Raw genomic sequence first — 25,093 nt, forward strand, 5'->3', positions numbered from 1 at the left:
GGAATCTTCATCATCTGAAAGGACTTGGTCAACAGAGTGGATATGAGATGAACAGGCCAGGGAATTATCTGAATCAGAAGCCTCTTCATCTTCAGAAGGAGATGATTCCACAGCAACCTTTTCAGGGGTAGGGAGGTGGATGGTGCTGGGGGAAGGAGGTGGACAATGATGATGATGATGGCTACAGGGCCATAATGGCCTTGTACAGGCCTTGATAAAGTCTATCCATTCCTTCTCCCTAGGAGGAGGAGGAGGAGGAGGAGAAGGATGAGAAGGAGAGGGGGAAGCAACATGTTTTGTTTTTTTGGCATTTCTTCTTTAGCGTGATGTCTGACTGAACCATGGGTTGTGGTTCAACTGTCTGATACACCAAAATGTGTCTACCAGTGATCTCCTTCCCTAACTAGTATCTGGGAAATATCACCTCTGGACCTTCCTAGATGATGACACATGGTTCAGCTTTATCTGTAGGTTCCTCAGTCATAGCCTTCTACACCATGCCAGCCACCAATGGTGTCATGGTGGAGGGCATTTGAGATGGAACTGGATAAACCATGGTTTCTGAAACCTCAGCAGGTACGTCGGAGTCATAAAGAGTTGATAGAGTTTTTGGCCTAGCTTTTTTAAGCTTCATCTTAAGAGATAACAGTATGTCTGGGGAAGTGGAATCCCATCTTGGAGTAGGCCATAAGTTTAAGATGTTGCATCTCTAGAGAAGTACTGAGTGTGGATAAATGGACTGCAATGTCTTAGGTACAAATAACTGGTAAATGGAACAAGCCTTGCAGTCACGTTGCACTCTTAAGCAGAAAAAACACTGGGTATGTACTTGCACTTACCTCTCCTAGATGACATCCAGCACCAGAAAGAAAAAAATCACTTTAGCAAAGGTACATTCTCCAATGGGGCAGCCAGTAATCAAATGACAATCAATCCGACAAATGCATGACCTGCATTTGGTCTGGTGGTAAGATAGCCTGAGGAATTATGCTCTTACATCCACCTGTGCAACTCTACACTTATGAGCCGAGGTCACACACTAGACATATGATCCTGGGAAGGTAAAGTTTTCGTACCCCGGATGGACATCAGCAAGGATAACCCATTAATTATGAATACTGTAACAGTGATTTCAGCCAGGACATCTACTTGCACAGATTCCTCCCTCAGTATCCCTCCCTTCTTAGCCCCCCCATGCCTCCTCCTTACTCTCTCCTTCTTTCTGTCTCTCATTTTCCCATCATACTTTTTCTCTTCTAGTAAGGTAGGTTCTACATTCTCCACTCTTCTGACCAATTCACATCCACCTTGCCAACATCCCCCAACCTTCTTCCACATATATCTTCTCCATTCTATGTCTAACCCCTATAATGTACTAGTTTTCTATTCTGGGTTATTCTTTTGGACTTACGCACTATGACACTATGTTTAGGCTACTCAAAAACTTTGTATTGAATAACCTCTGCTTGCTTGTTATTTGCTACTTAGGTATACTGATGTATTATTACTTTAATTAATGTTTACATCTGTAAACTACAGTAGATGAATTCTGCTTCAAGTATAAATCTTATTGTATCTTCTTATTCCATTTTGTGTAGTATAAAACTGTTTTATGTTATTGTAATATTTCATGGAGCTTTTCTTGCCAGGCCACTGCTGAAAAGTGATTCATCCCAGTTGGAATATCCCAGTCAGGAAATGTACAATAACATAAAATAAATAACCAAAATAATTACAGGTACAGTTAGCAAAGAGTGCAGACAGAATATTAAATAAGCATGCTATATCATATTTTACTGTGTGACGTGAACTTACAGGGTGAGAGGTACTCATTTACTTCATATAACCATCTTCTTTATGCAGAATTACTATGCCACTTATTCAGCCTACAGTACACTGCATTCACATGCTGAAGGGCTTCTGTCTACTTTTCACAGATAAAAATATGAAACCCAAATAAGGAAGGTATTGTATTTACTAAAAGATTATCATGAACATTATTGAAAACATGTGAATACATCATAAAACTAAGTCAACTGTGCAAACAAATGTTTTGTGTGGGGTAAAGGAACCTACAAAGTTACATACAGCTCTGTCACCCTTTAGATAAATAAAATTATTTTCTACATGAACAATCCACATTTTCTTTTCATTATTTTTTGCACACTCCATGTGCTTTCCAGCTGACGATCAAATTCTCTGAACCTGCTTCTAATGCTCTATTCCTAGTACCGCCATCATTAGGAGGGGACTGTACAAGAGGTGGACTGGGAAGGGGAAGTGGTTCAAAGCAGAGTAGCTGGCAATGTTAAATATGTTATCCTACACCCTAGGAGATTTTTTTTCTGTGCTCTTAACTGGGTGAAGCCCACCCCATGTCAAATTTTTATTTTATTTACTGTCAGCTGTATAAACCTGTTGGGTACCACTGCATCGCTCCATGTGTGACCTGGGAGCATTTTTTGGTTAAGTGATTTTTTTTCAGAGTTACAAAGTAGGCAAATGAGTAGTGAAGGAATCAAATACAAGCCTACAGGATGAAGGTTATACAGCCTTAATCTTCTGCACTAAACTCTCAGATTTAGGAGTATTATTAAATGAAAGATATGACCATGTAGAATGCTATCCTACAGAGAGAATAGGAATTTATTTTACTTACAAAAATATATTCACACTCTTGTTCAGTTCATTGAATGATAAGCCCATACAGTATATGAATGTGCATTAAAGCACTAATCCTGGGAAAATGGTCATTCCAGCTAATGTAAACAAATTCTTTAACACATTTTGAAAATTAGAAATTTATGTAGAAATGAGCAGAAAATATTCTACATCGCTACCAGTGGATAATCATGGTTTCAAAGCAATACAAAAAAAATCACAGTCAGTATAAAGTAAACATCCACCTCAGTTTTTGAGAATGTTAAACATGGGACAATTTCTTCTTTGTAAATTCTGTCCAAAAATGGACACGATCTGTCCATAGTTGGGTCCTCCTTCCATGACCTAAATTCATTAAAAAGTAGAACATCGGCCTGTGAAAACAGCAAAAAGAAAACAAATACTTAAGTATAAATACATAATGTATAGTTTGGTTAATTATTATTTATATTCAGAACTACTGTTCCTAATATCAGTTTTTTTTCCAAAACATTAACACACACACCCCTCTGCAGAAGAATCGCTCTTTGGCTAGTGTTCTTTCAAATTCTTCATTGAGTTCTATGACTAAATAACTTAAATGATACAGCCAAAAATGTCTTGATATCTATAACTTCCCTAATCTTTTTAAGACACAGCTGATAGGAATTCACTGATTTATGTGAGCAACAAAAGTTAATAAAAATATCTCAACAGATTTGTCCATCATAAATTATTTTACTGTAATCAAAGCTTCAGTTACACTGACGTATGGGAAATGCTTATTAGAACTGGAATAGACACTAATGGCACATAAGAATTGAATATTGCAAAAATCTACAATATTATGTCCGTATCACTGGGGAACATTTAGATGCCATCATTAGTCATGCCTAAAAGAAACAGGAGTAGTATGCTGTATTATACAATGGCCACACAAGGCTATTCAGAAACAAGCACACTGATGGGACCAGTGCAACCAGCGTGCCCATTAAAAATTGACCATTTACCAACAGAAAAGGTCCAGCCACTGAAGTACCACTGAGTGGCCAGACCTTCTACTGGCATACACTGTGGGACAGAAAAATCAGTTATGTTAGCAAAACTAAAGAAACTGAAACATACAATATTTCCTTCACTTCTTCACTCTCTCTCATAAAATCCTGACTTTTTAAACATTATAAAAAAAATTAAAAAAAAACAGCAAAGGAGATTCTCCTTTCTCCATTGCTTCTACTGCATTGTTAGTGATAAACGTGCATGTAAAAATAGCAGGCACGTGTTGTACCTAGTGCCATTCTGAAAGTGCAGCCAGAGAGTAAGCATGTGAGAATGAATGAAGTTAGTTTGTATACAAGTTACCCAAGTTGACGTTAATAGTTACAATCATAATGTGTTTGTACATAATAAAGCTGCTTGAACAGAACCCACAAAGACTCGTCTATAACATCCGGATTAGACAAGTTACTTGGTGTCAGAACCGGGATTCCAGACATTGATATTTTCAGCCACGAGGTGCAGAGATAACAGTTAAGGTAAACTAAGAGAAACGAGCAAGAAAAAGAGCCAGAAAAGAACCAAAGGTAATGGAAACTTGCACAAATAGTTTACTTTATAAAAAAATAATAAAACAGAGCATTGCAAGGGCACAAACCGCATTAATAAACAAGTAAGAGGCACAAAAGGTTTATTAATTAAGCACAATGTTTAAGATTAAGATACTTGACAAAACGATTATGTTTAAAGCAAAACTGGCATGTTTACAGAAAAACAAGCACAAGAAAAGTACAATGAGCATGAAAAGAGATTAAACGAGCAAATTGAATATAACAAGGGTAAAAAAGGGCACATTAAGCATAAATAACACAATGCGACTGCATGTTTTTAGCAAAGTGCTGTGTTTTGGCATTAACTAGACTTCGTATTGTACTAAGGGCATAACTAGAGATATTCAAAGTATCTCAAAGGGGTTTATATCATAATGTCGAACCGTGAGAAGTCTGAATACCACAACATTGAACTGAATACTCTGAAACTTAATTAGTCTGAACACTCAAAACTTCAAAGATCGGAACTCCGAATGGTTATGGCTGGCTCTTCTGTACTTATGCATGAAGTCTCCACTGTGGTGCGATCTCAGAGTTAGTATATCTAAGTAGGGTGTGTGTGTGGGGCTTTGCCCCCCACATTAGTAATTGTGTAAAAGTGTTTGTGTTTTGTTATTTGACAGTATGGGTGTAAAGCTGGCAGACCACTGCTTTTCGGAGTTCCGTTTTTGCAGTTTTGAGTGTTAGGACTAATTACGTTTTGGAATTGTCAGTTCGATGTGGTGTTCAGACTTAGTACAGTTCGATTATATGCCATAGACCCATCTCAAAGTGTGTAAAGGTGCTTACAGTGTGTGCTTATTACTGTGCATGCATTCAGAAGAGTTCACCTGTGTGCAAAGTGCAACTATTTCGTAAGGTACAGTCAAAGTATAGCTATTTCGAAAAGCTTCTTGTGCTGGGTGTGTCTATTCGTAAACTTCTACCACTACAAAGTATTTCTTGCACTGTAAAGCATTATCTAGCATAGTACCACCTTTAGGGGAAGTTTCAGTGTGCCGTGTACTGTTTATTCACAAAGTGCAATTACTTCGAAAATTTTCTTGTTTTAAGCTTCTTTTGCCCATGCCCAGTTCAATCACACAGATCAGTTATCTGAAATGTTTCTTAAAATGATAAGTTACTTTTACTGTACTACAATTTTGAGTGTGTTACAGTGCTTGACTTTTTTCACAAAGTTCAGTTACTCAGAGGCTTGTTGTGCCATTGGGCAAAGTTGCAAACACTGGCATAAATTTCTGGCACTCTGGCATCATAGAAAAGCTCACCAGCTTAGATGTAAACCCATATGTCACAAGATGGGTTGCAAACTGGCTCAAAGACAGAACACACAGGGTTAGAGTTGCTGGTGCCATGTCAGACTCTAAGCCGGTCACGAGCTGTGTCCCACAGGGCTCAGTCCTGGGCCCCCTCTTGTTCGGCATTTATTTTTCTGAAGTGCAGGCAAACATAGGGGGATTGTGGCTGACAAAATTTGCAGATGACTGCAAACTGGGCACCATAATTGACACTCCATCAGACACAGACATCCTCCAGAGAGGTCTCATAGAAATGGATAACTGGTGCCAGAGCCATGGCCTTAAGCTAAATGCCAAAAAATGTATAGTCATACCCTTTGGGAAAAACAAGGTAACCCCTAATTACCACATAGGTGGTAATCCATTAAACATGGAAGAAGTTATCAGGGACCTGGGGACCCAAGTTGACAGTAACCTCTCTTTTGAAACTCACATTGCCAAAGTGGTTAGGAAGACCTTCTACATTGCCCACCTGATCATGAAGGGATTCACATCCAGATCAGGAGAGGTCATTGTACCCTGTACTCTTCACTTATCAGACCAATGATTGAGTACAACGCCCCATTCGAATGTACCTTACCCGACACCTGCAGCAGTTGGAAAGACCCCAAAAGTTCCTCACCAAAAGGATAAAGGGGCTCAAACATATGTCATACGATGCCCGACTGAAGAAACTCCAGCTCTATTCAGTCGCATACCGTCTGCTCAGAGGTGATCTGTGCCTGACATACAAGGCCATGTCCAACCCGGAATTAATGGACATGCTCCACCTCAAAAATCCAAATCCACCAGAGCCACGAGAGCAAGAGACTTAAACCTCAACACGGATATAAATAGGACGTGCTGGAGGGACAGATTCATCACCCAGAGACTCCCTACACTATGGAACAGAATCCCAGTCCATGTGAGGCAGAGCCCCCCACTGACTCTGTTCAAGAGAAATCTTGACGAGTGGATGGGAGATCGTAGGTTTACCCTGGGAATCATCTCTGTGTCACTGCTGGACAGAGGCACAGCAAACTAATGGGTATAGTATTCTCATCTTAAGGGGTGGTGAAAGCCACACACACTCTGGCTAGGCTTACAAATGCTCTAGGGCAGATAGCCTAGTATGAACCTATGAACCTATATGTGTGTGTGTGTATTCATGCATATTTGCAAAACCCTTCACTGGTATGTGTTAACATGGCAGACAGATTTCGAAAGCCCTCACCACTTGTATTTGATCAGAATACTGCAAAGAATTGGAGAACATTTGAGCAAGAGTACAATATTTTTATACAAGCAGCTTATTCTGACAAAGATGCATGCACCAGGGCATTCCTTTTGTTAAACCTAGCTGGATCAGAGGCCACTGAAAGACATCATTCATTTGTGTATGCACCAGCAGTATATGAGGGAGAAGATGAAAAAATTCATATTATTGTACAAGCTCAATCAAGGGAAGACATTACATTACAGAGGCATTTGTTTTACACAAGAAATCGGAAACTTTGCAAACTTGTATTACTGACCTGAGAAACAAAGCTAAAATGTGTTGGTCTGGTGACTTACAAGATGAGTTAATAAAGGACAGGCTTATATGTGGTATTAATAGTACTGCTGTGAGAAAGATTTTGCTATGTGACAGTGATTTGACGTTGAGTAAAGCCATTAAGATTTGTCAAATCCATGAAGTTGCAGAAAGACACAAGTATGCTAGCAAGTGTCATGAGCATAATTTCAGCAGGCTCCAGAGCAAATGTTGATAGCATGCAACACATGGCAAACAAAAGCAGGCCTAAGCACATGGCAGCCACAGCCCCTATGAATCTACTTTCTTTTACCAAAGAGGTTCATCATATAAGGGCATATCCTAGTTCCAATTTTTTTGACACCATTTTCTCAGAGCATGCTGATGTTTTTGATGACAAGTTGGGCAAACCTCCAGTTGTGTATTCTATGATGTTAGACCCAGAGGTCAGTCCAGTAGTTAGACCAGTGAGAAAAGTTCCAATAGCTATGTAAGATAAAGTCAAAGTTCAACTGGATAAAATGGTGCAGCAAGGTGTAATCTGTTCAGTTAAAGAACCAACTGAATGGATGTCGTCCATGACAGCAGCCCACAAGAAAGGCTCAGATGAAATCAGAATATGCATTGAACCAAGAGATTTAAACAAAACATTAAAGAGACCACATCATCCAATGCATACACTCAAAGTGGTCGCAACCCTAATACCGAATGCCACTGTTTTTCTGTTTTGGATGCAAAAAGTTCATTTTGGCAAGTGATGCTTGATCTCAAATCCTCCTTACTGATTACTTTTGGTACCGCGTTTGGCAGATATAGATTCCTAAGGATACCATTTAGAATAAATTCTGCAAGTGAAGTCTTCCAGTGTGCAATGGAGCACATTTTTTCAGGTTATCCTTGTGCCACAATAGTATATGATTTACTGATTGGGTGCATTGGTGAAGCAGAGCATGACAGAAACCTTAAGAGAGTTCTAGACAGAGCATGTGAAGTGAACTTAACGCTCAATCCTCTAAACTGCAGATTCGGGCTACCAGATGTTGTATATGTGGGTCATTTATTTACCAGCAGTAACTTAAGACCAGACTCATCTAAGCAAGCAGCTATTCTTGACATGTCAGCATCAGATAACATTTGAGCTCTACAATATTTCCTTGGCATGATCAACTATCTAGGCAATTTTATACCAGACATCAGTGAGTTGACAGCATCTTTAAGACAGCTAATGCACAAAAAATATTACTTGGTCTTGGCTGGACCACCACCAGAAGGCATTTGAAGACCTTAAGCAGAAAGTTGCCACCCCACCTATATTAAGATGCTACAATGTCAATAAACCAGTCAATCTTTCCTGTGATGCTTCAAAATTTGGTCTTGGTGCAGTTAATCTTCAGGAAGGCAAACCAGTAGCCTATGCATCTAGAACACTTACCCAAACTGAGATGCAGTATGCTCAAACTGAGAAAAATTGAGAAAGAACTTTTGGCAGGCAATAATATTATCATGTTCAAAGTTGAAGCTGATCACCAACCTCTATTTACCATTCTAAAGAAGTCTATGCATTCACCTCCAGAGAGATTACAAAGAATGATGTTCAAATTGCAAAAGTACAACTTCAAAATGATCTATACAAAAGGCAAACTTCTTTATCTGGCTGATACCTTATCCAGATTGTCCAGAAATACAACGGAACAGTTTGACGCAGAGAATTTTGACTATGACGTAATGGAAGTGTGTAATATTTCTATCACGAGACTTGATTAGCTGAGAGATCATACAAAGACTGATTCAATTTTGCAAAAGCTCAACCAATACATTAATGTTGGATGGCCGTCAAAGCAATCTAGTCTACCACATGAAGTGCAAACCTATCTTCCTTACAGAGATGAGATGATGATGGAAGATGGCATTATTTTCAAAGGTCCTAAAATTGTTGTGCCTGCTTCCTTACAACATGAATATATCCAGAGTTTGCATTGTGGTAACCCAGGTTCTTACTCTACCAAAAGAAGGGTGAGAGAAAAAGAAGTTATGTCTTACCATCACGTTCCATCTGTGTTGTTGATCTTCATTCATTCATCACTGATGGGATGTCGGTTCAGTCCTCGGTACCAAGCCAGCCTTATATCAAGTTTGTGCCAGCCAAACACTCTCGAGCTACGCCTTTACCCGAAGTACCCTTCTCCCTGTTACCTCAGATCAAGTTTTCCCTTTATCAGTAAAGCAGAGGCAGTTTCTGAGAAAGTGCCCTAACTCAGCACTTAGACCCAAAGTATCCCCTAGGAGCCTTTGGAGGGTGAAGGAGGGGGAGACATGATGAATGAATGATCAACAACACAGATGGAACATAAGACCTAACTTCTTTATCTGATGTTAATCTTCATTTCCTTCATCACTGATGGGACAGAGTCCCCAGCTACCTTGTGTTCCTTGGGTGGCCCTTATGGCAGAATATTCCTGAGCAACATAGAGCCTAAGAACTCTCTTCCCCTGGAGACAAGATCCAGTTTGTAATGAGTAATAAAAGTATGAGGAGAAGCCCATGTTGCTGCTGCACAGATGCCGTCCATGGAGGCTCTAGAATGGAAGGCTATAGAAGCTATTGACCAGGTAGAGTGAACATTGATTTTCTGTGGTATAGGCTTTTTCTCATGATGATAAATGTAAAGTATGCAATCTCTAAGCCATTTAGATAAGGTCACTTTAGAAACAAAATTTCCCATTTAAGGGCCAGAAAAGGAAATGAATAGTTAGTCTGATTTACACATCCTCTTAGTTCTGTCCAGATAAAATCTCAGTTGTCTATCTACATCCAAAGAATGCAGACAGTATTCCCCTTTGCTAGTAAAATTTGGGAAAAATACTGGAAGATCAGTAGTTTGATTAATGGAGAAATCCGAAATGACTTTGGGAAGAAAGGTAGGGTTCGTCCGGAGTGATGCTCTTTTCTTGTGAAAGATAAGATAGGGCTGATTAATGCATAGAGCATGGAGCTCCGAAATACATCTAGATGACATGATGGCAACCAGAAAAAGGGACTTCCATGATAAGAATTTGATGTCACATTTCGCTACAGGCTCGGGGGGGGGGGGGGAGTCAAAGACTGAAGAACTAAAGTGAGGTTCCATGGTTCAATAGGCTGTTTGATTGGAGGTCTGATGTGAAAAAACTCCTTTTTGAAAGGTTTTGCATAATCAGTGAGTAATCAGGGGAGAGTTTCCAAAACCATTATGAAAGTTTGAAACAGCAGCTAGATGTACTCGTATGGTAGAGGCTGCATCCCCATTTTCAAAAAATGTTGATAAACAGTGAAGGACTACAGTAACTGGAACTGAATATGGACCTAGTTTTCTTTTCTTAGATCAAATAGAGAATCTCTTCCATTCTAGATAGTTTTCTGGTGGATGGTTTGTGTGAGGCCAGAACAATATCACATACTGAAGAGGGAAGGTTATCCTGCCTGGTGATTAGCAGAAGTGGAGAAACCACTCTATCAGCTTGAGACTTGTCAGGTTCGGATGACTAACCCTTGGGGGTGAGAAATCAGGTCTGGAGATACATCCAGAATCCACGGTCGGCATAATAGGTGAGGCTGGAGGAAGGGGGACCATACTTGTCGAGGCCAATAAGGGGCTATGAGGATCACTTTGCTTTTCAACCATAGTGCGTTCTTCAAAAACTGGGGAGTCAGAGGAATGGGGGGATAGTCGTACAGAAGTCCCATGGGCCAATTGTGGATCAGAGCATCCCTTGGGGAATACCCCTGTGGGGGAATTAGGGTAAAGTAGCTGCTGCATTTGTGGTTTGATGGGGAGGTTTGATGGGGGGGCGAATAGGTCGCAGCAAGGCTGGCCCCAGCATCTGAAAATTTTTGCCGCTATGCTGGGGTTGTGAGATCACTGGTGAGGCAGGAGAATACATCTGCTTAGCTTGTCCGCAATCACTTTGGAATCCCTCGGGATATGCGCTGCTATCAGAAAGTGGTTGGAAGCTGTTGCCCACTGCCAAATTCTCACGGCCTCTTGACATAAGGGATGAGACTTGGCTCCTCCTTGTTGATATACCAGACTATTGACAAAGTCTGACTGAATTGCAATCGTCCCAAAACGAAGAACAGATTGGAATGCTTGCAACGTTAAGCACTGCCCCCAGTTCTAGAACACTGATATGCAAGTTGGCCTCTATTGTAGACCATGTGCCTTGGACTGTCATACCCTGAAAATGCCCCCCCCCCCACCCTATCAGGGAAGCATCCATGGTCACAGTGGCCTTGGGTTGAGAGGGGTGGAAAGGGCGGCTCCAAAGTTCTGTCTCTGGCCTCATCCACCAAAGCAGGTCCTGTTTGCAACGATTGGTTATTAGTACCTGAAAATAGATGGGGTGATGATTTGGGAACCACTGAGATAACGGAAGCCATTGAAGTATTCTCATGTGAAGCTTTCAAGAGACACTATTGGTATAGCAGCTGCCATGGAGCCTAGGAGTTGAAGGACTTCCTGTGCTGAGGCTTTGTTTTGGCAGAGTATCACTCGGAGCTGAAGTCTCAGTCTTTGTAGTCTGTGATGTGGGAGAGATACTAAACAGGAGCGGGTGTTGAAAACTGCTCCTATGAACTCTATGGACTGGGAGGGAGTAAGATTGGAATTCTCCCAATTTATTCTTATTCCCAATAGTCCTGCCACGGAAAGAGTGTATTTCAAGGATATTATCAATTGAGGGTTGGTGGGGGCGGTAAGGAGCCAATAGTCCAAATATGGAAACACCCGGAATCCTTGCAGCCTCAAGTGAGCTGTGACTACTGTCATGCACTTGGTGAATACTCTGGGGGATGTAGAGAGTCTGAAAGGCAGAGCACGAAATTGGTAGTGGTTGGCTCCTAGCTGGAAGTGAAGTAGTCTCTGGGAGCGTTTTTCCATTCTGATGTGGTAATACGCATCCTAGAGATTCATGGAGCACATCCAATTGCCGTTTCTCAGGAATGGAAGAATGGACTGAACCGTGACCATCCAGAATTTTGTTTGGTTGACAGATATGTTTAAATTGCTGAGATCCAAAATTGGCCTCAGTTCCCAGTCTTTTTAGGCACCAAAAAGAACCTTGAGTAGAATCCAGATCCGTATTGGTCTGGTGGGACTGCTTGGGTGACTTTTTTTACACAGCTTTTTTTATTTCTATAGCCACTTCTTCCCTTTGACTGGGTGAAATGTCAGGAAGTTGTGTAGGAGGTTTTGGGTAAACATGGAGGGCAATAGTGTAGCCTCTGGTTATAATCTTCTGCACCCAACGGTCAGAAGTTATAGATTGCCAGGGAGCATGGTGCAGAGAGAAATGTCCCCCTGCTTCCAGAGGAAAACAATTGGGCCGCTCTTCTGGAGCGTTGAGTTGATAGGACTGTCCAAAGAAAGAATCTCTGGGTCCCCGGTTACGTGGGCCCCCTCTGCCTCGGTAGGGGTGTCTTCTGAAGAGTTACCTCCTCTGCCCCTGGAGGTATACGCGCCACGTGTGTCACAAAAAGGACCCTGAGATTTTTTGTACCACAACTTTCCACTCCTCTGGTTCCTGAAAAAGGAATACTGCGGAGTGGAGAAGCATACACCTATGGCAGACAGGGTCTTGCCATCCTTTTCACACTTGGCTAGAGTATCTTTCACTTTAGGGCCGAACAGGGAAGAAGCTTCAACTGGAGAGTTCAGGAAGGAAGACTTAAAATGGTCCGCATCATCACAAAAGTGCATCAAGGCATGTCGTCTCATAACTATGCCTAAACCAGCAGCTCTGGCCGCACCTTCGGTTGCATGTGATATTAACCTCATGGACGAGTTAGAGATGGATTCCAGGGTTGTGAGCTGTAAGGCAACTTTGTCACTTATCTTGTAAGACACCTGTCCTGAGAAAGTTCCAGAGAGTGCAGAGATTAAGCCTCTTTGGAGCCTCGTAAAATGTGCTAAATAGTTCAAAGACTGTATAAGTAAGGGTCGATGAAGCAAAGACTCGCTTGCCTAATGTGTCCACTGCCCTGGACTCTCTGTTGGGCAGGTGAACAGTCTGACACTCTTCAGCGAGTTCCTTTTTCGTGGCCACCGCCACCACCACATCATCAACTGGTAAACCCTTAGACCAATGTGGGCTCTCCTTGGAAGGGGATAGGATTTTGTCTGGTCTCCTAGGGATCAGCTCCACAGAATCAGGATTCCAAGCACACTGCACCATGAGTTGAACTAACTTGTCTGCAGGCAGGATCACCCAAGAGGTAGATGGTCGAGCACGGAAAGCCTTCAGAAAGATGGAAGGGTTAGTGGACTTCTAGTCACCCATCTGTTTCAGCATTTCAAGGATGTCTCTGAAGGAGACATTAGGAGGTGACCGTGGGGACCCTTTCCCCTTCATCGTAATCTGTATCCTCTGTCAGAGACTCCTCAGGGGAGTCTACGTGTTTCCTCTTGCACAACTTCTTCTGTGGTGGCTCCTCAGTGAGGGCTTTTGAGGAGGACTTGGAGGAAGGGGTGCCTTGCAACAGGGCTTTCTGCGGCTCTCATGCCTGATGTCCCGAGGCAGTGGGTTGTGTCAGCTGCAGCTCAGGGGAAAGGGGGTTTCTGGGGTTCTGACACTGGGAGAATGCTTCCTGAAGCAAATGTCCTCTACATCGCCCCGGAAAGCAGGTTCACCCGAAGAAGGATGGGAGCATGGAACTGAGAAGGACACCCTCGGAACAGGGGTCACAGCCCGCTCAGTCAAACCCGCCTCCGAGGAAGGAGCCTCAATAACAATCGGTGCAGACAGAACCCCTAGCACCATGGATGGAAACATAGATACGCTTGGAACCATACTCGGCACCGAAGAGCTAGCAGCCCAATCCTGAACTTGAGGAAAGTTTAGTTCCGAAGATACCAAAGACCAAAGGGATGGTTCCGAGGCCACAGTGAGGTCCACTACTGGCATTGAAACAGAGGGTTCCGAAAAGGACATCGGAGCTAGAGACTTTGAAACCTGCAAATTCAAAGGAGGAGAGTATGATGGAGTCCTTGGCGAGAGAGTCCCAGGTCTGGCAAGTGGATGGGTCTTAGATGGAGTGGGGATCCCCCTGGCTGTCAGCAGCTGATCCACAAGGCGCACCACATAGTTCTGAAAGGCTTCTAGTGGATCTACTGGAAACCCCAGATGGTGAGTCTGGTCGCTCTAGGAAGGGGCTATATATTTATCCTAGAAAGGGGTCCACTGACAGAGTATCGGGTCCATGCACTGGTGCCCAACAGCACTGCTCTCTCTAGTTTGCAGGCAGGAAGCAATGGGGTTAATATAGGGGTAATAGGTACCAAAGATGGACTCGGTGCTGAAAAGGCACTCTGTACCGGAAAGGGCAAGTATGGCTCAGTCACAAATGGAGTTAAATAGATACGGAAGGTATGCTCAGTACTGAAGCTGCACTCGGTGCAGAAGAGGGCAAAGCAGTTTTTGAAGCATCGAATGTCGGTGCCATGGGCAATGTCTGTGCCGAAAAAGGTGGTGAAGATGGTACAGCAGTTGATGGAACTGAGGCCGGTGCCATAGAGATTGGCCTAGGCTCTGGAGACATCTTAGGTATTTTTGACTTGGTAGGCTTGTGCAGATCACCACAGGGTGAAGAGAGTATAGAGTGTGGTCTTTTCCTTTTTTCCTTTCTTTTTTGGGAGGGGGAGAGCCCTCCGTCGCAGAAAGAGCCTCTGAAAAGGGCGTCTTTAGGAGGACCTTCAGAATCAACTTATTTTTATGCTCATTCAAAGTACGCTGAGTGAATCCTTTATAAATAGAACATGGGGGCTGCATCGAGAGATGGGGCACCCCCAAACAATACACACAATCGTCATGCGAGTCACTGTTAGGCATTTTCCTACTACAAAAGTATGACACTACTTAAACCCAGACATAACTTTCTTTTCAGACATAATAATACACCCAGACACTCACAGGTTATAAAAGAGAAAAAAAAGAGATTTTTTTTTTTTAAATAAAGAGAAAGGAAGGAAGAAAGAAAGAAGGAAATACCAGCGATGGTATTTAAGAAATACCCCAAAGGGTAGGGAGAAAGGCCGTAATACCAATGGTACCAAGACTACCAAAAGGTAAAAAAGATAAAAGGGTTAGCGATAGACCACGATATACAAGAAAATGGAAAAAGTAGAGAGAAAGAGACTAATACACTCAGTAAAATTCAAACAGTCAAAAAGTCAAAAAAGGTTGAAGTTGGCTTGAATGCGGCTTAATGGCAATGTGGCAAACAAGATCTGAGGTAACAGGGAGAAGGGTAGTATGGGTAAAAGCTTAGCTTGAGAGTTTTTGGCTGGCGTGAGCTTGATATAAGGCAGGATGAAGGGAATGAAGAATAAACATCAGATCTAGTATTTTGGTCTTTACTAGTGAAAGACATTGATAAAGTACTTTTTTCTAGTTCAATATGCAATAATACTAAACCACATTTGCAAAAAGAACAACTTCAGCTAAGTTCCAGAACTACCTTGGTCAACAGTTGCCACTGACATACTCGAGTGGAACAATCAGTATTACTTAGTATTGGTAGACTCTTATTCAGACTGGTGTAATCTAATATCTACTCCTGTTATTAGCAAATTAAAATGTTATTTCTCAGGCCATGGTAGTCCACACACAGTTATTTCTGACAATGGTACTCAATTTACTAGTCAGTTACTTCAGAAATTTGCAAGGAAATGGGACTTTGCACATGTTATGTAAAAATTAGTGATACAAGCACCACAATGTCATATAAAAAGGCTTAATTTATTATAATGCGCTAGTAGACAATACTTTCACCTCTCAATGCTTCTTCAGGCAAAAAAATGCATACAGGTTTAAACATGGTTTAAACAGAGTTGATTAATATCATGTGACTTCCATAAATTATAATTTAAAGATATATATCATGTAAAAAGCATAAGCATATAAACTCAATATTAAAAGTATAAAATATATATAAAAATATCACAATTTATTACTCATATCCTTCAGAAGTGGTTTTAAAATAATTTAATCCAGGGTATTGATAAGCTTTAAAGTGTAGAATCCATCTGTTCTTCATTAATTCAGTGTAGTTATTCACATCACCCCCTCTAATAGATTTTCTAATATTTTGTAGAATTAAAAAATGAAATATGTGTATCATCTATATTTTTTGTGTGTTTATATAATGCATTAGTTCTAACTTCCACTTAATCTCTGAAAGATGTTCACAAATTCTATCTTTTAACTTCCTATTACTCTTGCCTATATAGAATGCAGTACACTGAGAGCATCTAGCCATATAGATATCTGTGGTACTACATGTACCATAACTTCTTATACAGAATGTTTTAGAAATTATTGGATGAATAAAACTAACATCTGCACAGATATATTTACAAAAATGGCAGTTATAACATTTTAAAATGCATTTTTTGTTTATTATACTATGCTTATGTTGATACTGTTCCTTATAGCATAACTGATGTTTCAAGTTAGTTTGGTTCTTATATCCAAAAGTCAAATGTTCAAGAGATACATCCTTAAAAGCTGGTACATATTTTATCATACTCCAATGTTTCTTAATAATATTCTGTATCTTATTTGCATTCACATGATATGGCAAAATGCATCTGAAAGCATTATTTGTAGTTCTCCTACACAAAAATCTATTCTTGTGTTGTTGAGCATGAGTACTTGAAAAGATAGGATAAATGTCACTACTATTCATTTCTTGCTTTGTTTCATTAGTTAACTTAGTTACCATACTTTTAGCATACCCTCGATCCAAAAAGTCTACGATGATAGCCTCTAACTGTGTATCCATTAGTTCTTTATCAGTATTAAGTCAAATAATACGTTTAGTTTGTTTTTAACTATATTTGTGAATATATGTGAAGGATGCATACTATCTCTATGAAGATAGGTGTTTTTCCTTACACTTTTCTTAAAGTGGTACCAATTGTGCCATCTAACTACTTAAACATTTTCATATCAAGAAATTCTAAACTTAAATAGTTAATATTATATTTAAACCTTAGAAAAGTACTTGTCGCATGCAAATAACTAACAAATTCTTCAGAAAGTAAAATAGATGCATCCCAAATAAGGAAGAGATCATCTACACATCTCTTATAAAATAAAATACTGTTCTTGAATGTATTATTTGTGCTAATACATATTTAGTATTGCAGTTATTAACGACCAAATTCGCATAGGTGTTAGCCATGGACATGCCCATAGCCACACCTCTACATTGTTTGTGCACCACATTCTGAAATAAAAAGACAATGTTGTTCAATGTTAAATCAATTAGAGCACAAACAGCTTCTATTTTAATAGAATTACATATGGACAAAGATGTAACATATTCCCTTAAATAGTCAATTCCAATATCATTCGGAACAGATGTAAAAAGACTATCAACATCTAAAATAACAAGTAGAAATATCATGTTCATTAGACCACATATATAACTGCTCTAAAAAATCAGTTGTATTTTTTACAATGGTAGTTGAATGACTCAAAGCTTTCTTTAGTTGTAACTCAACATATTTAGATAGTGGTTCTGTAATCCAGCCTGATGCTGAAACAATAGGTCGCATGAGGGGGAAGAAAGGCATTTATGTATTTTTGGAGTACCATAAATAAAGGGAATTTTAGGATGCATAACATGAAAATATTGTAACACTTCTAAAGAACTTTGATTACTCAAATGCACATCATATACATTTGTTTTCACATTCTGAATACTATTTACTTCATTTGTGTTTAAAACAATATAATCTTCAGTATTTAACAATGCCATCATACATATATCATATATAATCAGGTAAATTCAAAATAACTATTCCCCCTCCTTTGTCGGCTGGTTTAATGACTATGTTACCATTACCTATAAGTGATTTAATAGCTTCCTGCTCTTGTTTATCTGAATAAAAACATTTCTTATCAGAAAACAACTGGTCATAAATTTCATTTACATCAACTTCTTCAAAAGCAGCAACTAGTGGGTTATTAACCGGAACAAAAGTACTTTTTTAACTTACAGTAAAATTGTCCAAGTCATGTTGACTCAGTCCATAGATAGATTTCAAATTTATGTTAGTATTAATATCTTGAAGCTCATAATTACATCTGAAATGTCTGCCAACTGCCATGGAATATAAGTCAAGCCTCTATTTAAAATTTGCTCTTCTTGTTCTGTTAAAGAATATTCTGAAAGATAATACACAATACCATTTAGTACCTCTTTTGGCTTTGAGTAGTAAAATCTGTATCCTGTATTCCTGGTACGACTTCGGCCTCTGCTGCTGTGATAATTCCTTTTCTCCTTCGGTAAAGGGTATGGCTTGTTGAGCTAGAGAGGTGCATCTAAAGGGTCTAAAGCTGTCACCAAATTCGAATCCATGACTGTATTTCTTAAATGATAGGAATTAGTTCTTTCTGCATTAAATGTAGGATTTGAATCTACCACAGTCTCAGCCGTTGAACGCTCTACTGCAAGTGGCATCTCTGTTGATTCAGTTCACACAGTCACGCCTACATGCATTGGGCACTGTTGATTAGATGAGCTACCAAGTTCATTATTTTCTCTCAAGTCCGACTGGCTTAGAACCCTTTCCTCATCCAAAGGCTCTTTTTGAGATTCTAAAGACGTAGTTCTAGCAATGTTAAAAACATTGCCCAGTTTAAAGTCATTAATGTCTCTTTGAATTTTACGTTTTTTGCGCTCAATTAAAGTCTTTTCATATGCTGTTACACGATCTAGCATATGTTAAGAGTGCAGAATGACTATTTTTCTCAGTTAAGGTTGTTAATTTAGCAAACTCACCAAGTAATTCTTGTTTAAGTTGTGTACACTTACCATAAATGTAAATGTTCGAGTGTATTTCACTGTTGCAGTCATCACATTTGGGTTATCTGTCAGCAGGTAGCCCTCAGCCGGCCTGAATACCAGAGTCTTCGGATTTCTACATCAGATGCGGTCGCTTCTTCTATGACATCAGGTCGTGAGTATAAAACATGCAGCTGATGCCATTACATCTGTTTTTCTTGCCCCAGATGTCAGGTGACCCCACAATAGGAAGCACTTATATGGTATGGAACACCCCCAGTAAAAAGCAAATACACATGATATAATATATACCAAACAAGAAGGAAAGGTAGAGCCAAGAGAAGGTAGGGGGCTGGAGGGAGGGTAATCAGGACTGCAACAGTGAATACACTCGAACATCTACATTTATGGTAAATGTACACAACTGTACTATGTTCTTCGTGTTTCACTGTTGCAGTCATCACATTTGGGTTGATTCCCAAAGCTAAGGAAGGGTGGAGGTAGTTAAGGAACATTAGGGCTAGCAATCAGGCCCTGTAAGACTGCTGTGGCAAATCCAGCTCTGGATTTAGAAAAGATAGGCAGGTGGTAATGCTTGGTGAAAGTATGTACAGAGCTCCAGGTAGCAGCCTCCAGGATGTTCCTGGTAGGGACTCCTCTGAGAAATGCTGTAGAGGTAGATGCAGCCTTGGTGGAATGTGATCTTATCCCCTGTGGGGTAGGTTTTCCATGGTGCTTGTAGCAGAAATGGATGCAATGGGGTATCCACTGGGAAATGGTTTGCTTTGAAATGGCCTTCCCCTCTGCCCCTGCAGCAAAGCTAACTAGCAGCTGGTCAGATTTTCTGAGAGGCTTAGTTCTGTCCAAACAGAATCTAAGCTGTCTGTGCACATCCAGAGAATGCAGTATCCTTTCCCCCTTATTTTGAGGATTATGGAAAAAGGTAGGCAAGTGAATGGACTGGTTTAGAGCCACACTAGACACCACCTTGGGCATAAAGGATAGATTAGTCCCAAGGGAAACTCTATTCGCATGGAAGATAATGAAGGGGTTCCACTGCCATGAGGGCCTACAGTTCAGACACTCTTCTTGCTGAAGTGATGGCTAGAAGTAAGGCTGTTTTCCAAGAAAGGAATTTCAACTCTGCTGTAGCAGCTGGTTCAAAGGGGAGGGGAGAGTGAGTTTTTCCAATACAAAGTTAAGGTCCCAGGCTGGAGTGGGAGCTCTCCTGGGGGGGGGGGTCTTAAATTTTTGGCCCCTCTAAGGAATTGTCTTAGCAGGGGATGAGAGAAGAGGGGTGGCTCAGTATTATAATGTGCTGAAATGGCAGAGGTATGAATCTTAATTGAAAAGAAAGACAGGCCCTTGTGCAGCACTTCTGTCAAATAATCTAGAATATGAGGTAAGCTAGGCACTGCTGTGGCCACCCCCTGAGCCTGGCTCCAAGAACATAATCTTTTCCACTTTTCTGAATAAGATTTTCTAGCACTAGGTCTTTTTGCCTCAAGAATGACATTCAGCACCTGTTTAATGAGGGTTCCTAGAGGTGAGCTCAGGGAATCAGTCAAGCTGCAAGGTTCAGGGTTTGAAGCTGAGGGTGCAGAATCTGGCCTGCCTGCTGGGACAGCAGCAAAGGGGTCTGAGGCAGGTGCCATGGTTGCAGCACTGTCAGACTGCACAAAAGGGGGTACCCAGTGCTGGTGTGGCCAGTCTGGGGCAATCAGTACTGTCCTTGGCTTGTCCTGTTTGATTTTTAGTAGAACCTTCAACATGAGAGGCAGAGGGGGAAGGCATAAATTGAGAGGCTTTCCCAGGTAAAGGACAGGGCATCCACTTTCCAAGCTTGACTGTGGGGAGTTCTGGTGCAGAATTTGTTCAACTGGTAGTTCTGAGGGGAGGGAAACAGGTTTACCTCTGGTGCCCTCCATTTGTTCAAGAGCTTGAATATTTTGGGTTCCAGTTTCCATTCGTGTGGGTCCATGAGATTTCTGCTTAAGTAGTCTGCCAGTGAATTTAGTTTGTCTGGCAGGAATAGAGCTTGCAGGTTCACTTGGTAGCTCAAGGCTGTGTTCAACAGAACCATGGCTAGTCTGCAGAGTGGGTAGGAATGGGTTCCCCCTGCTTGTTTATAGTGTACATAACTGTGGTGTTGTCTTGTCTTCACCAGTAGTTGTCCTGGAAGAATAAGGTCTTTGAAGGCTGTCAGAGCATTCTGTACAGCTAACATTTCTTTTTGATTGATATGCAGGTGCATCTGTTTTGGGTTCCATTTTCCCCGAATGCACTGCCCTGCCATGTGCACCCCCCTATGCATATAGCCTGATGCATCTGTTGTTGGGGTTTGGGCGGCAGGGGGTAGAGTGAAAGGGAGTCCCTTGTTGTGGTAGCAGGCCTCTGCCCACCAAAGGAACTCTTAGTCCTTAGACAAGGAATGATAGGAATCATTGTTTCCAGGTCCTGAAAATGTTGACACCATAGACTTTTTAGATACCATTGAAGTTTTCTCATATGCAGTCTCGCATATGGAATTAGCAGAATGCAAGAGGCCATGAACCACAGGGCTTGCCGGATTTTCTTTGCAGATAGCTGGGTTTTTGTGGCCAGTAGTTTGAAGTAGGTTGTCAAATAAACTTGTTTCTCTGGAGTGAGGAATGCCATCTGGGAAGCTGCGTTAAAGCTTGCTCCCACAAATACAATCTGTTGGCAGGGTACTAGGTGCGATTTCTTCTCATTGATGGTGTACCCCAATGAGGTTAGAAGTCTCTTTAACAAATGTCAGGTGTTGTAATAGCAAGTCCTGACTTTCTGCCTGAACCAGGCAGTCATCCAAGTATGGGTAAATCTGAATACTTCTCTGCCTGCAAAATGCAATGGCTGGAGCTAGGTACTTTGTGAATACCCTGGGCACAGTAGATAAGCCAAAGGGAAGTGCAGAGAACTGACAGTGCATGAAGCCCGCCCTAAAACATAGGTATTGTCTGCAGGATTCCTTTATTGAGATATGCATGTAAGCTTCTTTTAAGTCTAAGGTTGCCAGCCAGGCATCCTTGGCTAGCATAGGAAGAAGCTGTTGAAGAGTTAGCATTTTGAATTTTGGAACCACCAGAAAGGTGTTGAGAATAGACAGGAATAGACAGGTCCAGGGTAGGATGCCAGGAGTTTTCTTTTCTGAGAACCAGGAACAGTCTTGAATAAAAACCTTGTCCTCTTTGTTCTGCTGGGACAGGTTGAATAGCCCTGATATTGAGGAGAGAGGGAACTTAGTTTTGGGCCTCCGCCCACTGATTTGAGGGATCTCTGACCATCCACTTGTGGTTGGGAGTGAGTGGAGGTGGAATCTGTACCCTAGGGAAACTATGTTTAAAACCCATTTGTCCTGGGTAATGAGTTCCCAGTTTTATGCATGCAGGGTGAGCTTTCCTCCTAAGTGGGGAAGTAGTTGAGCAGGGCCTGGAAGAGTTAAGGATAAGTCATTGTGCCAATTTTCCATAGGGGGTGGCTTACTACTCCCTGATTTGGAAGTGGGAGCCCCCCACTGCTTAGATTTGTGCATAGTCGGAGACTGAAGTCTTGGTGGTCTGCTGCTCCTGGGTTTGGACTGAGAAGGCCTGGAAGGGGACTGGAAAAGACCAGTTCTTTGAAGACCAATGCCTACTGAATCTAGGAGGCTGTACTTGTAAGAAGTCTAACAGTTTGCATAGATTTAGTTTTTTCCTCCATCCTTTTGAACACTTCTGCTTTGTTGTCAAAAAAAGCGGTCTTGGTTTAAGGGTGCATCCAGTAATTTAGCTTTAACATGATCTGGCAAGTTTTGTTCCTTAAGCCAAGCATGCCTTCTAAGTACAGACCCAGTGGCAGTACCCCTGCAAGATGCTTCTAAAGCATCAAAACCACATTGCAAAGTATGTTTACAAACTTGTTTAGCAGAATGCATTAACTCTTGCAAATCTTTGTGTTCAGCACAGTCAGGAATCATCAATTTCTGTTTAAGTAGTCCCATAATATGCTACTGATACTTTAACGTATGAAACTGGCAATTTAAAGCCCTAATGGCCAAAGTAGCAGAAGTGTATACCTTCTTACCCCATCTATCTAAAGCTCTAGAGTCCCTATCAGAAGGGGTAGGATATTTGGCAGTAGTAGCCTTAATGTCTTTTGGTCCTTGGGAAATGGTCTCTGGATCCATAGTAGGAGTCTTGAAGAGGTATTTGTGAGAGTCAGGTACTCTGTAGTAACTGTCAGGTTTCCTAGGTGCTGGATTCCAAGAAAACATCATCTACAATCTCCAGAACAGGAGGGATAGTTAGAGGCCTGTGTTGAGGCAGGAGTAAGAATTCCCTAAGTCTCTTTTTGGACTCAGGCTTTCCCAGCGGAAATGCTCCCTAAGGGTATGCAAGGTTTCACCAAAAGAAAAATCCTCTGGAGAGGAAGCAGAGGGAATGGAATAATCTGCAACAGAATCCTTGGAAGTAGATAAGGATAAATCCTGGTAGTCAGAAGGAACAGAGATATCAAATTCCTGATCAGAAGAATCAGAAAGAAAATCAGTTCTAGGTCTCGTAGAAGGAGAAGGCTGGCTTCCCCTAATTAAGGTAACAAGGTATTCAGACATTCTAATCATTTGTTTTTGAGGCATATGGGCCTGAGAATGTGGTTTGGTCATTAGATTTCTAGGCGTAGTGCAAGCTTTAGGCCTGAGGAATTCGGTATTTTTAGCTTTAAAGTTGTTGGTTTAATATGAAATTCGGTAAGCCTGAATATACCCTCAGAAGCCGGTGCTTGCACAGTGGCTCTGGACCCATCCAAGGTAGAGACATCTGCAGGTTCCATAGTCGAAGAAGCATCTTGTGGCATACCGGACTCCGAATGGGTCTCAGTAGAGGCCTGCGAATCTGTAGTAGCAGGTATCAGGGGCTGCGAAAGTGCCTCACTGAGTACCGGCGGACTAGCGACTTGCTTAACGGAAGCGTTGTCAGCAGTTTTGGACCTATGCGGTCTGTCTCTGTCTTTATGTTTTTTCGGAAGATCGGTAGTCAGATGGCTTAACAAAGCCATTTCGGAGTACGGAGATCGAAAACGAAAGTATTTAGGTACAAAAATAGCCCGACTACGAATAGTTCAGGCGTTGAACAAGGAACAAAATCGACAGCCAGGGACATCGTGGTCTGGGCCTAAACAGGTGACGCAGTAAGAATGAAAATCTCTATGATGTATTTGCTTTCCACAGGCAAGACAATTGCTAATTTTTTCTGACATCATTTAGAACAAGAAAAAAGGATCCCCAATGGGGTACTTACGCTTTTGAAGACTTCAGGTCTGAAACTCGAAAATGAAAATTTCAGGAGTCAGACGACCGGCACTTGTGAACTGCTTCTGCTTCTGGCACCGCATGGCAAGAAAGGCTGATGTAATGCCATCGGCTGCATGTTTTATACCCCTGACGACTTAACACAATGGAAGAAACTAGAGCATCTGACGCAGAAATCCGAAGACTCTGGTATTCAGGCCGGCTGAGGGCTACCTGCAGGCAGATAACCCAAATGTGATGACTGCAACACTGAAACATGAAGAACATTTAATTCATATGCATCATGTATTCAATGGAGGCTTTTAGATTTATCTGTTGCCAACGTTGTAGTAATACAGGTACTTAAGATAATTAGGCATATTAAATATGCGCAACCCTCTTGGGACAATTATCTGTTTGATATAAATATCAAATGAAAGCCGTTGCCACTGCAGGTGTTTAAAGAACTGCATTTTAGACTGAAAGTCATGTAAAAGTAAACTTACTGATGGTGGCATATTCTCCAAGCTTTGTCCCATAAATTCTGTATGCAGAGGGTTATAAGCCACTTCAACCAAACTGTTCAAACTAACAGTTTGTAGCTGTGCAGCACTAGTAGTAGGTATTTGAGGCATTGTGTTCAATGGTTAGAGCCCCAAATGAACAGCAAAAGTAGAACAAAAAGGCTCTTACCACGCAGATAAAGCAAGTGTAACTACAAACAGTCGAAATTATGTAAAATGAGTGACACAAGCACCACGATGTCATATAAAAAGGCTTAATTTATTATAATGCACTAGTAGACAATACTTTCACCTCTCAAGGCTTCTTCAGGCAGAAAACTGCATACACGTTTAAAAATGGTTTAAATAGAGTTGATTAACATCATGCGACTTCCATTAATTATAATTTAAAGATATA

At 41.2% G+C, this 25,093-nt stretch overlaps 1 protein-coding gene across 3 annotated transcripts in view; it reads right to left on the minus strand.

The window, feature by feature from the left end:
• LOC122815473 (RAB3A interacting protein) overlaps window positions 1-25,093 on the minus strand; it is a 1,760,500-nt gene that overhangs the window by 267,952 nt on the left and 1,467,455 nt on the right. For all 3 annotated transcript variants that reach the window (XM_044087996.1, XM_044087994.1, XM_044087995.1), the window contains one exon: window positions 2,907-3,035. In XM_044087996.1, the coding sequence (XP_043943931.1) occupies window positions 2,907-3,035 (129 nt within the window). The remainder of the gene's footprint in view (window positions 1-2,906; window positions 3,036-25,093) is intronic.

Source organism: Protopterus annectens, chromosome 11.part0 (assembly GCF_019279795.1).
Source record: "Protopterus annectens isolate FY-2018-M chromosome 11.part0, PAN1.0, whole genome shotgun sequence".
NCBI lineage: Eukaryota > Metazoa > Chordata > Ceratodontiformes > Protopteridae > Protopterus > Protopterus annectens.